We start from the raw sequence: 14,046 nt of genomic DNA on the forward strand, positions 1-14,046 counted from the left end.
TGCAGTTTACCCTGGCTGTGTGCAAAGCTGATGGTTTAAATTAATATAAGTGACAGAATGGACAGTTCATGCAACAGTATGGAAGACTTTAAAATGTTTAAGTCCTGCATGCATTTACTGTTTAATGATAAAGCGAAAGATGCCTTAATACCTTAAATATGTGCACGGTGTGAACTGTTTGTAATATTTGGTCACTGTGGCAGCGGGGGCGTGGTCAAGCGCCCGTCCGGGAGAGAGAAGCGGTAAGGGCGCTCACACCTGGGCCAAATTATGACTAACACCTGTCTCTAATTGCAGTAGAGTGAGGAGAGCGGTGAAAAAGCCAGCGGCCGCAGAGCAGGGGAAGTCGACCAGAACAAGCCAACCCACTGCGCTTGTGTTATTGTGTGTTGATTTGCTTATAATTATTTGTGAGACAGACATTAAAAACCTTACCTTGTTTTCCTGGAACCTTCGTTTCCTGTCCTCCTTCCCGTGAGGGTTCTACAGTCACCCGCGAGAGTTCAAGAACGATTATTCTTTTATTTGTCGGGACTCTGGAATAAAGAATGTTTAATGCCATGGATGTGTCAAACACAATCTCAGATTAGCAGGGAATAAAGTGCACAGTGAGCTATGAGCCTAAATAGCACAATACATAGATCTTCAATTAATAAAATCACATTTAAGTCAAACAAAAATCATCTCTGTCACTGCCTGCAACATAGGCCTATTCTTAATCAATGGAAAATGCGTAATTCTGCCAGGGCAGGTTCACTCTCCATGAGGTAGCGCATGCTACGGATTATAGACCTCTCTGGGATGCTTTGTTTTAAATGATTTAGCATTTAACTTGTGTAATAATTGTCTGCACACCAGAGCAAAAGGGGGAAATAAACATTGGCTCACCGTATATCAAGTGCTGAATCTTTGTCAGGTGAAAAACAATCTGGAATCATGTATAACAGTCACATTAAGTCCTCTTTGCAACCTGAACTTCATCAGAACATAGATTTGTGACACCAGCGCTGAAAAAGCTTGATGTAGCACAACAAATGGTGAAACAGAATTCAGGTGTTTCGAGAAATATTAGAGTTCTTTTTAAGATAACAGTGTTAAAAAAATTGTAAAACAGGTGTCTTTTAAACTTAACCTTTAAACGTTGAAGTGAGCGACAGACAGGGAACGTCTAGGTTACGGATATATCCGTATACCCTGATGGAGGGAACGAGACATTGTGTCCTCCCGGCCATGTCGCTGAGCCTAGCCACTGTTGTGGCTGGACCATTTCTGGCTCCTCAGAGAAATCCTGAATGAAACAGACGCATTTCCCCGCCTTTATACCCGTATGTCCGGGAGTGGGACATGCAAATTCTGTCTACCATCTTCTCATTGGCCTTTTTTCATAGATCAGAGGTATATTCGGCGCTCACGAGAGACCCCTAGTGTCGCTTCTTCGACACAACGTCTCGTTCCCTCCATCAGGGTCTAAAATATGCAACAGTCGCGGTAAAAAAATGGTGGTGGCGTTGTGGGTTAAAGCACATAACTGTTAATCAGAAGGTCACTGGTTCGATCCCCACAGCCACCACCATTGTGTCCTTGAGCAAGGCACTTAACTCCAGGTTGCTCCAGGGGGATTGTCCCTGAAATAAGGGCTCTGTAAGTCGCTTTGGATAAAAGCGTATGCCAAATACATAAATGTAAATGTAAAAACAATTTAATAAGCCTGTAACTCGCCCTATAGCCTACTTGAAAAACAGACCCAAACCTGGCCCAAAACCTGTAGGTTTTTGCTGTACTGTCAAACTCTGATTGGGTTGAAGACATTGCACATGCAGAATAACTGAACAGTAATTTTGGTATTTGAATACTGTGAACATTCCCTATTAATAACGCATGATTTTGGATTGGTTAATAATTAAAAAGTACATATAATTGGCTGCAAGACATTGCTCCAAACTTCCGTCAATTTGAAAAATCCAACCAAATCTGCCAAGCGTCCTGTACGACATAAAGGTGAATCATGGGAGGCCTCCATGGTGTCCCGGTCCATGGGCTTTTCAGTTCTTTATCCGTCCTTGAGTGCAAGTGTCAAACATTTCCATTTAGCACATGTTTACATAAAAACGTGATCTGTGTTAACAGTCCCTAACCAGCATGGTGATACTATGAGACCAGGTTGATTTATATTATTTGGATTTAGTTGTGTCGTTCCCTGCTGTCTGTGCCCTATCAAAACAGATCTGTGATTTATTTATTTTTACAATTTGAAGTCACTCAACCCACCAGTTAAAAACCACTGCTACAAAGGGTTGTGTGATGCATGCAACATATACAAAGGAAGTGGATAAAATAACTCATGTCATTCATTCTATCCATACGAGTGGGGATTATTTCTGACAAGAGGCAGGAACAAGCGTTCGCTTTTGGCATGCGCGTGGTTGCCTCTCTCTGGCAACTGAGAAATAGCAGTAGATTAATAAGCAACACATTCCCAAACAAACAAGGGCTTTCTGGACTTTTGCTGTGTCACATGCACTTTTTGCCTGTAGGACTGGTGGTCTGTTCATTAACATCTGCCAATTTCTGGACAGCCTGAAATAAATACAGATCCAGTGAACAGGAAATACACAGTTGCCAGGAGACATCAGCATGGTTGAGCAAATGCACTGCTGGAGAGGTGGCACGAAGAACCTGTTGACAGAAGCCCACACAACACAATGCAGATATATCTAGAATGTCTGCAGTGGAAATGTCACATTTTCCTTCTCAAATCAGCAGCTAGAGTAAGTTTAAAAACATTCAGTGCAGCACTCATTTTGAAAGGTGCACTTACGTGGGCTCATTGGGCTCTTCAATTGGCTTATTAAAAATTTGTGCCACATTTTCAATACTTTGCACATTAAAAAATGTTTAACTGTAAAATTGTGTCATCCATAACTGCTGGAAAATATTAAATATAAGCCATTTCTTTCTAATTTGATTCACAATACAATGCATAAAACATAATAAAAAATATATATTCTATAAACCTGTTTGATCCATTAATGGCTACTAATACAAACCATTTAAATTATATACTTTGGTTTATCATTTATACAATACAACCAAAGACTGCTTTACACAACTTATCAGTATGTAGTTTCATACAACAAATAAAATGCAATAAAACATAAACTTTAATACATAAAGATGAGAAAGAACCTGTGGTGGTAGTTGATAAATTTTAATTTTAAAACAATATTTACTAGACAGGGATAACAAAGGTATATAAAAATACACATAATTAATATTTTGTAATAATGGTGCTGCTATTAAGTCATCCCGAACACATTATATAATATTTAATATATTCATTTATACTAAAATAAATCAGATTATAATAAATAACTTATGTTAAAAAACGAAAATACACCAATCGCTCGGGTACGCAGGGTGTGGCTCCTGATCGTGATGAACTCTGGGATACACTTAGCCTAAAAAACCACTCCGAAGCAGCATTTGCGCTGGTGTGGATTTAGTGTGGGTTAAGTGCACTGAGCTATGGCATGTTTTAGACATGGGACAGTCTTGAACACTTAAGCTGCGTTCACACTGCCTGCGACACGCAGCGACAAAACAACCTAATCTAATTCATTTTCAATGAGAGCTGGCGACTTCCGGCAACACGAACGACCGTTAGTGACTGGATGTGGGCGTGTCCAGCGACGTGACAAAGTTGAGAAATTTGTAACTTTATGCAAATGAAGAGCGACTTTCGGGAGTGACAGACAATACAAGAGAAGATGGTAGAGCTCTAATAGTGATCTAATATTTTAATAATAATATTCATTGTAAAGAAACAGTGCTGTTTAGACTCTCCATACACACCACTAGCGACCTAACCACCAGGCACTGGTGACATGCAGCGACAAATTAGCTGGCAGTGTGAACGCAGCTTCACTTCCTGTCACGTGCATCCGCACTCAAGTGGCCAAGACCGCAAGTGTAGGTATTGGGACACGGCCATAATTTCAAAGTAGCTTTCCAAACACTGATCCACATGAATGTTCTCAGTGTACTTTTTGTAATAGTTTAATGGGGGCCTCTAGTGGATACATAACTCACATCCTCTTTGACAGAACATGAACAAAGATTTGTAAAAGGATAGCTTCATTTTAAACCAAACCAATCAAACTCTATAGCTGTGTGAGTCATTTAATCAATGAGAACACAATACATCGTCCATTACTGACTGCATACTGCAGGAATAATTAGTTTGATTGATTGAGTGTAACCCGCTGTCACCACCTCATCAGAATTGTGTTTGAACAAGCCTTGCACCTTTCTAAACAACCACTTACCAGCATCTGGAAGTATAATCCCACCCACAATCGTGGGAAAAAAACAAGTTCAGGTCACATTACACCTAAAATCACCACAAAGGAAAAAAATATAATTTAATTTAGCAACAAACTAAAGCCTAATTTTGCGCTTTGTGACATTTTAATGACAATTAAGCATTTTTGATGAAAGTAATGATGATGTTGATGAGATCCTCATTACTGAAAAACAGTATTTTAACAATATTTTTGCTGTATTCAAACAAGCTAATACAATGATTCTTTCATTTAAAAAGGCAGTGTAAATACTACCATGATGTATAACTATTTATAATAAAAAATAAAAAATATACAATAAATGACTAATTCTAACTCTTTTCTTTTTTATCCCATAATAATATTTTTATATATATATATATATATATATATATATATATATATATATATATATATATATATATATATTATTATTATTATTTTTATTTATTTATTTATTTATTTATTTATTTTTTCCAATCAAATGAAATGGAATATGGGTGCTTTATTGTAATAAAAATTTTGTCAAAAGGGGAAAAAATATGTTTCTAAAAAAGGTTTAATTTAAAGTTAAACACACTTTCATTGTCTTATTGCCATATTTATCTCTCATTACTATTTTATATTGTTATTTACCATATTTAGCTGTGTTAGCCTACATTAAAAAGGTGAATCTTTAAATAAAATATGAATAAATTTAAAGGCAACACAACAAATACTGCCATGATGTATAAATACTTAAAAATTATACTATTATAATTATAAACTATAAAAATTTAAAAATCAATCATATTAAATGTCATTAGAATAAGATTTGTATATTTTTTGGCCATAAGAGTAAACTGGAATACTGGTGCATTATTGTAATGAACAAAATTTCAAAAGGCAAAAAATAAATGAATGAATTAATAATAATGTTCCTTAGAACGTTAATTTTTTTAAAAGTTACATTTATTCTTATTGTCATATTACTTTCATGACAATTAAGCATTTTTATCAAAGTATTGGTGATTCTGATTAGATCATCATTGTTAAATACAGCTTTTTTTTTGTTGTTGCTCTATTAGCCTACATTAAAAAACTAGTTAATACAATTGTTCTTTAATTTAAATCAGAATAAATAAATAAATCAGAACAACAAATACTATAGTGATGTATACATACGTTATATAATAAATATAATTAAACAAAAAACATTATTATATAATTATATACAATTATATATTAAAAACGATATATATTAAACCACATTAGAATGTTTATTTTTATGACAGTTAATTCGAAATTCACAATGCAAATAATTGTAATTATCCCCCCCCCCAAAAAGCAATACTTTATTCAAGTTAAATATACTTTCATAATTCTATCTTTTGATTTTGGGGAAAATGTGATCTGAAGTTGTTCTTGACATCCTGTATCAGATTGATCCTATTACAGCAACCACTCTTTTTCTTAAATCAGACCTTTGACAGAACTGATCTTAACACGACAGATCGACCTCTGAGCTGAAAAGTGATGAAGAGACTGTCACAGTCCTTTACAGCACACACACTGGGAACTGCCTTACTGATATGGAGAGCTGTACTTTGAAGAAAGGCCATTGTTGAGCAGCACCTCTCAGCTTGCGTTACATAAATGCGGGACTGCTACTGAGGGCAGGCGAGTGTTTAGCATCAGAGGCAGTAATGTGGGGGTGTGTGAGGGCCACTTCACCTGAGCTCGACTGCCCTGATTGGCCTTCACATAAAAGCTTGACAGAGGCTTCCACAGAGAGTGTGGCCAGTGAAGGCATCAAGGACCTTCAAAGTATGTAGTGCTTTCTGTGTGTGTGTGTGTGTGTGTGTGTGTGTGTGTGTGTGTGTGTGTGTGTGTGTGTGTGTGTGTGTGTGTGTGTGTGTGTGTGTGAGTGAGTGAGTGAGTGAGTGAGTGAGAGAGAGAGGAAGAGAGAGAGAGAAAGAGAGAGAGAGAGAGCACTGACACATGTTTTATTTATGCACAACATCTGGTACTCAAGTAACTTGAATGAAAATGATTGTTATTATTATTATTATTATTATTATTAAAAGTTAATTAGGCCTATTATTTGACAATTATTCACTTATTATGGATTACTATTTTAACTACGTACATTTGCATTTCCTGAAGGAAATACCAGTGCTTGCAAGGCAACAAAAGAATAGTTATAATACAGTACAGTTGTAGATAAGACACTTGTTTTTAGATGGCAACACACAAAAATCAACACATTGTACAGTGAAAAGACGTCTAAAAGGCCAAAACATACTTCACGCAAGTATGGGTACGCAAATGCGAGTGCTTGGCCAACACGTTGCTAATCCACTGTCTGGTTGAAAATGTTTGACTTTTGTTCTTGCGTCACTGTGGCAGTAACAAACCTCAGTACTCAAGGGGGTGATAAATTTACAAAAATCTGTGCCATTAAAATAGATGTGTTATTATTAAGGTCTGTTGCTATAAATATACTGACTTTAACTTTTGCTCCGCCATAATACAGAAGTTGCCTTGAAAGAGCAAACTCAACATAGGAGCGGACAGTGTCTGTTCTAGCGACCCTTGTGGAAAAATTGAGACTTGAACGCGTACTTGCGTTGTGTTATGAATTGCGGTCTTGCAACCTTTTGTAGCTAGTGCCTGCGTTCACATACTTGCATACAGTAAATGGTTAAATATCTGCAAAGATGATAAGAGCCATCACAATTCAATATGAAAATTATTTAAAAAAGAAGACATCACTGCTGTCGATTTTACTGAATACAGAACATTCAAAAATTTTACATTTAATTAGAAATGTCTTTAAAAATTTTAGGAATGCTATTGCAATCAATAGCACACCTAACAATTTTCTGTCCACATTGATTGTGATACGATGTGGCACAATCACAGCCAATCAAAACATATTTGATGTTCATTTCATATTAGACTTTGGACCAATGAGATTTCACATTCTACCCAGCAATGACCAGCATAAACAGAGATCAAGTAATCGACAAAAATCCCTGCAGTTTGTTGCGGTAACAAAAATCTCACTTGCCGTTTTTTCGCAGCGTGTCTCATTTGTGCACAGATTAAACTAAAATATAGTTTAAATCCCGCACAAGCCCTCAAAAGTGAAGCCAAAACATCTCGATCGCCCTCTGGTGACTGGTCCTAGTATAGGTCATAAACCCCGCCTCCCCATGTTATTCAACGGGACGCGAGACTAACTAAACAATTAAATTACACTTCACAAATCTTTTTTCCAAAGATAGTTTCTGTCATTTACTGTATTTTCTATCACGTTGATGTAATTTCAAGTGTTTGTTTTCAAAATAAGTTTGTTTTTAGTTATTTGATGCTATAAAAACGGTGCTGTGACATCATGATTGACAGCTGTGATTAACAGGTTCTCTGAGCGAAGTAGTCACTGAAGCACCAACGGCCTTTTTTTCGGGATCTTCGGAGGGCTGAGGAGATTGGAGCTTTAAATTTAATATCTAAATTTCTATAATTAATTATTTCACACATAAGTCATAAGTCAAAAGTCAAAATGCAGGGGCGTGTGCTTGCGATTGATTCAGCGAGAGTGAGGGCGGGGCCTTGATTTTGCTGCTTTACTTCCTGCTCACTACTGCGCAGGTCTGGTCCCGAAATCGCAACTGCGCAGACTCAAGTCTCAAGATGTCAGCGCCATATCGGGACACTGGCGGCTTCAGTTCTCACCAATGGAAAAGAGCGAAGGGGCATCGTCCATCTTTTTTTACAGTCTATGGTTTAAATGGAATCGGTACTTTGAACAGTCCGGGCTGAATTGATTGCACAAATTCAAGACTTGGGGTTAGGCGTTAAGAACAAACCCTTAGCCAATATGTTTGAGGAATAATCAATACAGGTCTGCTTTGCAAAAACTGTAATCTCTTCAGAATTCCATTCCAAAGCTGTCCCTCTTCTTTAATCTGTACACTATAACATAAGAAGCTATCAGACAGTGCAGTGCAATTTGTATTCTAATAGAGTAAAGGTGAATATTGTCTTGCTCAAGATGCTTAGCCGATAAACAAATACCCTAATTGCAGGGATGGTCTTCTTAGAGCACCATGCTCATGCTAATTTGTGCATCCCAGCCCTACTTCATCACCCCACTTAATTAGGATTTTAACTGCAATCTTTGCAGTAGCATACAACATCTTTACCCATTACACAACAGCCACATCAAGGAGGTGGCGATGAAACCATTAGTGACCCAGCTGGAGTGATAAGATTGCGTTCATTGAGCCTGAATCACTTGTCATGCAAGAAATGTGCACTGATGCAGAGGTCCAATGAATTGCTCAGTCACAAATAGAGACCAACGTGGAACTTACCTTTGAGATGTGCTTTTGTACGTCTGCCTGCAAGACAAAAAAAAGGAAGGACATTAGCTTGCTGCGGTCTCACTGACAATCTGTTCTCTGATCCTCTGATGCATATTGCACACGACACTTAATTTAACTGCTGGAGTCGTTTGGATGACGTTTATGCTGACTGTCTGTGATTTTTGGAGCTTCAAAAATCAGTTCATCATTCACTTGCATTTTAAGAACCTACAGAGCTAAGATATTTTTCTCATTTTCTTCAAATGTGTTCTGGTGAAGAAAGAAAGACATGCACACCTGGGATATCATGAGAGTGAGTACATAATGAGAGAATTTTCATTTTTGGGTGAAATATTCCTATAACCTTCAAAAGCTTATCTGTTTGGGGGAAGATTTCACTTGGTTTAAGTGCCACTAAATGGACATTTCACCTCTGAACTTTTCAAAAAATGTTGCCACGGTCAATTCATTTTTATGTGATCAGGCTGCCTATAAAGACAAAATAAACTGTGGTTGGTCACTTTCCATGTTGGAGAGATGATCTCATCCTGTCTAAGTAGGCTATTCTTGGCCAGAATAAGATGCAATGGACTTTATTCACAGTAGCGCCATCTTTATTTTTTGACAGGAAAGACAACAAGGCTGTGAGGAGTCTCTTCAATCGGTTGTACTGCTGTTTAAAGTCTTTTTGATCGTTCCGTTATTTTCATTGAAAATAACATCTCTCCAATGAATTTCAGCAGTTAAATTCAAGCACTTTTTGTATTTGTTTTCAAGGACTATGCTCGAGGTGTCATTAAAACAAATTCTTTATTTGTTAATTTTAAATAAAAACATTTTAACCATTCAGTTATGAAATAATTGATTAGGTATAAATATATATATTTATTTTTATAAAACAACACTTATTACAAGTACAACATATCTCAATATGCATCTTTAACTACATATTCTCACAGTAACAATTCTTGGTTCATTCAGGATGAAACTGATGTGCAATTGTAGTGTGCTCCCTTAAAACGCACTTCGCTTTCAATCAAAAGTGAATAACTGGGTCCGTAAACAGTAGTCCAAATGACTCATGTGCTGTGTTCCATGTTTTCTAAAGTCACACAACAGATTTGTGTGAGGAACTGACCCAAATTGCAGATGGGTCTTTCTCAAAAATGTTGACAATCCAACTTACAAAATATTGAAAATTTCCATTTAGTTTTTGCCTATAAATGCTGAGAGAAAACATTTTGTAACATGTTGACATTATTTTTTATTCATAAAGGACAACTTGGCTGTTGTTCTTTCTTTTAATTTGTAATTTTGTTTCACGGACGAAGCAAGTTAACACCAAGTTAACACTAAGTTAATACTAACTGTGGTTAAATGGGTTACAACACCACACTTTGAGGGTTCAGTGGGGTACAACACCAAATATTTTAGTGTGGAAATATTAGTTAAAATGTGAATTAATAACTTTTTAACATGTTTGGACAAATCCCTAAATGCATATTTAAGCAGCCTCTGAACTTAAACCTTCAAAATTAATTTCCACAAATTTCTGTATTTATTTTTTTTTAAACCAAAACAACCTTTTTTTAAACATTGATAACACCGATGCCATGAAATCAAGGGACAAACATTCTTTTTTAATTTTTTAAATAATTAATAATAATTTTGTTTTGTTTTTTTGCACACTTGTTCGGCCTTGCACTAATGCTTTTATTAAAAATAAGTACAAAAAAAATAACTTTATATTTCATAGAACTGGTGTACCAGAAGAAGGGAACAATGATTTTTTCAGGCAATTAACAATTTCAAATAAATTATCAAAACAGAGTCAAGTCATTTCTTATCATTAAAGGTTAGGATAGGCCCTATAGAATTTTTTCTTTTTTTTTTTTTTTGCTATTTGAAGGCTTTTTCATGACTAAAAACTCAAGGGAAACGTTAGGCAACAAAATTTGATATTAACCCAAATGTTGTCCGAAATAACCTATTTTTGTGAGACACAAAGGCTATGTTCAGACTGCAGGCAAATCAGATTTTTTTCTCAAATCAGAACTTTTCAGGCAGACTGTCCGCACTATTAATTGCAAGCGATCAAATCAGATTTGCGCATTCAGACATAACCAACCTATCTGCATGGGTTGCTTTGGTACCTATGTGACAATGCTTTCAAAACAGATGAGGGAAAATGGAGGTGCATCATCTCGCTCTCCAAATAAGCGCCCTGTCCAATCGTGGTTCAGAATTCCCAGTCGCACAAGAAAAACTCAGCGACGGAGGAGACTGGTAAATATTGTGACGTTATGTGCTGCAGTCACCAATTTTTTACGTTGTTATTGTGTGTCGCATTAAGAGTGAAGCAATATCAGTATCTATAAAATTATATATATTTAAATTCTCCAGTAACACTTGATTGTAATTGGCCCATTTTGAACAGCGCTGCCAAAAGTAACAAGTGCCACGTAACAGTGCTGTTTATGTGCCGCCTGCTTCAGTGGTGGTCTAGCGGTCTGTCATCGTGTTTTTCAGAATATAAATAAATACATTTAATTTATTAAAGGATTTAAGCAACGTATATTAATATTTTCTATAATTCAAGAACTTTTTAAGCGCCTCTTGCACTTCAAGCACCTTGTACGAACCCTGATAACAAAATTCCATCAAATTGAATTGTGTAATGTTTAACAATTTAAATAAATAAAACTTTTTTTTGTTATGAAATTGAAATACGTAAATCTTAAACTTGTTTTTTTTTGAGTACAGCATTGTACAGTGCATGCCATTGATGGGATTGTAACTTTATTCCTCACAGCTCGTTTCATCATGTCAAAAATCAAATACTATACTGCTATACTGTGAATTAGGTCTATGTGGGCCAGACCCAAAAGTCTGCTATGTGATACCACCATAATGAGTATGTTGCATTGGAAAAAGTACTTTTCCTGTGTAAAGTACAGGACTGAAGTGAGCAGCCGGCTCGCTCTCTCTCTCTCTCTCTCTCTCTCTCAATTGAGAGCAAATCCAGAATCTCAAGAATACTGGAATTCTTACTTAATTCGCTGCAGTGACTTAGTCATCCGATGGAGCTGCTGTTATTTTTGATGCGTTTTATAATGTCAATTTGAACATCTAGAGCTCTCACAGAGCACCGATGCATTGGGTTGCAAAAGAGCTCAAATCATTAGCTAATATATTTGATTGATAAAATATTTTAAATGTCTACATAATTCATTATGCATTTGATTGTGTTTGTTTCAATTCAGATTTTCCAAGAAAAAACTGCAGGCTCACTTTTACTCAATGCTGTCCATCCCGCAAGGCATGAATGAACAAGTGTGATCGATCTGTGGAGATGGACTGAGCTCATCAAAAAAGCTTGAATGAGCTTTGCGGGGGAGTGCTGGAGGTGGGCTGGTTTAAGTCCCGGAATCAGCCATTCAGTAACTCCAACAACCACAAATTTGCTTCTGCTGTGTGTCGCATTGCCTTATCAGGCTGCCACTGCTCCAGTGACAATGACTTTAATGGTGATTTTAATGTGATTTTTCTCCATGTTAAAATACTTTCTCCTATCCCATCTAAGTATGTAACTATAAGTAAGCCATTTGAATGTTGATTTTCTTGAAGTGTAAACACTGTGGCACAATCATTGATCTGCTTAATTGAGAATCCTGACAGGTCTAACTTGGTAACATTGGCTCAACCAATGGTGTGATTTTGGGGTGGGACTATCTGTCCAATCAATGTTAGATAATGGAAGTGTTCAGTAAACCTGTTTGAAAACAGTCTTTATTATTGCAATTCTGTCTGGTGATGCTAGTAGTGCAGAAATGAGACACTTCAGCTTTAATATCAGAATCAGACTATAGGATATTTATGTTTTAGAAGCTACCAGAACAGAACTGAAGGCAATTTTATGCAAATGAGAACATCGTTTTTTTTATTCACTGCAGCAAGACTAAACTATTATAAAGCATCGGCTATACTGAATAAAGAGTCCGAGAGTTTTGAAGCCTGTTTTCTTGTAACTGTTATATCTTTGCTTAATCTTTCATTTAAAAACATTACATGTTCTGACTGAACAGTAAGTAGCTAGTATTTGTTTTAATGCTAAATCAATGTTGCATTAGATATGACATGAGCTACTGTTGATGCACAAGTCCAGTCAAGTCAGTTTTTTTTTTTTTTTTTTTTTGTATATAGCACACTTCAGAATTGATTCAGTTTCAAAGCAAATTAGTGCCTCAATGCTCCAGTGTGCAAGCCAAAAGCAACAATGGCAATCCATAAGATGTTTAGGTGAGTAAATCATTGGGAGGAACCAGACTCAGCTGGAAGAGCTTGTCCTTCTCTGGAAAGGTGCACATTATAATAATTGTGCGTATGCCAAATATCATCCAGTTACATAATATGTCTAACACTGTTCATATGTTTATTGAATAAATTATTAATATTTAATGATATATAATGATTAAATTGTAAAGATAACTATTCAATTTTAATTTTGTAGTCCATTCTAAAATTGTGGTATGTAACTACAACTGCATTAAAACAAATTTATACATTGTACAAAATATAAAAAATAAAATAAAAAAAAAGATAATCTGTTAAAATAATCTGTTAAGATTTGTTTTACAAGACTATAAATCAATTTAAAATTACAAAATCCATACACAGCCAAACCAAATCACTGCAAGACTGTTTTGAATTGTTAGTACGCACATTCCTTGATTACGGCTGACAGTCTCATTTGTATTACATTCACACACTTGCTGCCCCATGAGTCAAGATTCTCCCACTCGTACAGGGAGCACAACCATATCACATTTAAACTCGCAACCAGTCAACCCTAGTGCTGATGAAAGAGTATGAAACCAGAACTAAATCACTTACATTCCTTTGAGCCTCATCCACATCTTCTCCGTCTGCTCGCTCTTTGAGTACTTCAAGGAGTTCTCCAATCCATCCATTTCATTGGACAGAGAATCCATGGTTTGCATGTATGCACGTGTTTGTAGAGTGCTCGAAGACACAGAGGATTATGCAGGTATGCAGTTCAGCATGTGTAGCGTGGAGCTCCAGGTCTTCAAAGCATCTCTGGCAGCTCGAGCTGTTGTCTCCCAGAGGGTCCTGCGCTCACTTCTAGAGTGCATCAGCCCACTAGAGTGAGTGTCAGCGCGCAGACCTGTCTCTCCGCTACGCACTGAGGGAACGCTGTCACACTGACACACACAAACAAACGTCACACAAATGTCTCTCTCTCTCTCTCTCTCTCTCTCTCTATCTCTCTCTCTCTCTCTCTCTCTCTCTCTCTCGCTCTGAAAGGAATCTGAAAAATACCAACTCCCTTATTC

General features: G+C 36.5%; 1 protein-coding gene across 1 annotated transcript in view; it reads right to left on the minus strand.

Moving 5' to 3' along the window:
• The window catches only part of LOC127659255 (dual specificity calcium/calmodulin-dependent 3',5'-cyclic nucleotide phosphodiesterase 1A-like), a 73,566-nt gene extending 59,729 nt beyond the window's left edge, over positions 1 to 13,837 (minus strand). The window contains exons 1-2 of the mRNA XM_052148993.1: positions 13,586 to 13,837; positions 8,702 to 8,728 (exon numbers count right to left, since the gene is read on the minus strand). Of these exons, the coding sequence (XP_052004953.1) occupies positions 8,702 to 8,728; positions 13,586 to 13,692 (134 nt within the window). The 5' untranslated portion in view covers positions 13,693 to 13,837. The remainder of the gene's footprint in view (positions 1 to 8,701; positions 8,729 to 13,585) is intronic.
• Between the last annotated feature and the right edge of the window lie 209 nt (positions 13,838 to 14,046).

Source organism: Xyrauchen texanus, chromosome 18 (assembly GCF_025860055.1).
Source record: "Xyrauchen texanus isolate HMW12.3.18 chromosome 18, RBS_HiC_50CHRs, whole genome shotgun sequence".
Taxonomy (NCBI): domain Eukaryota; kingdom Metazoa; phylum Chordata; class Actinopteri; order Cypriniformes; family Catostomidae; genus Xyrauchen; species Xyrauchen texanus.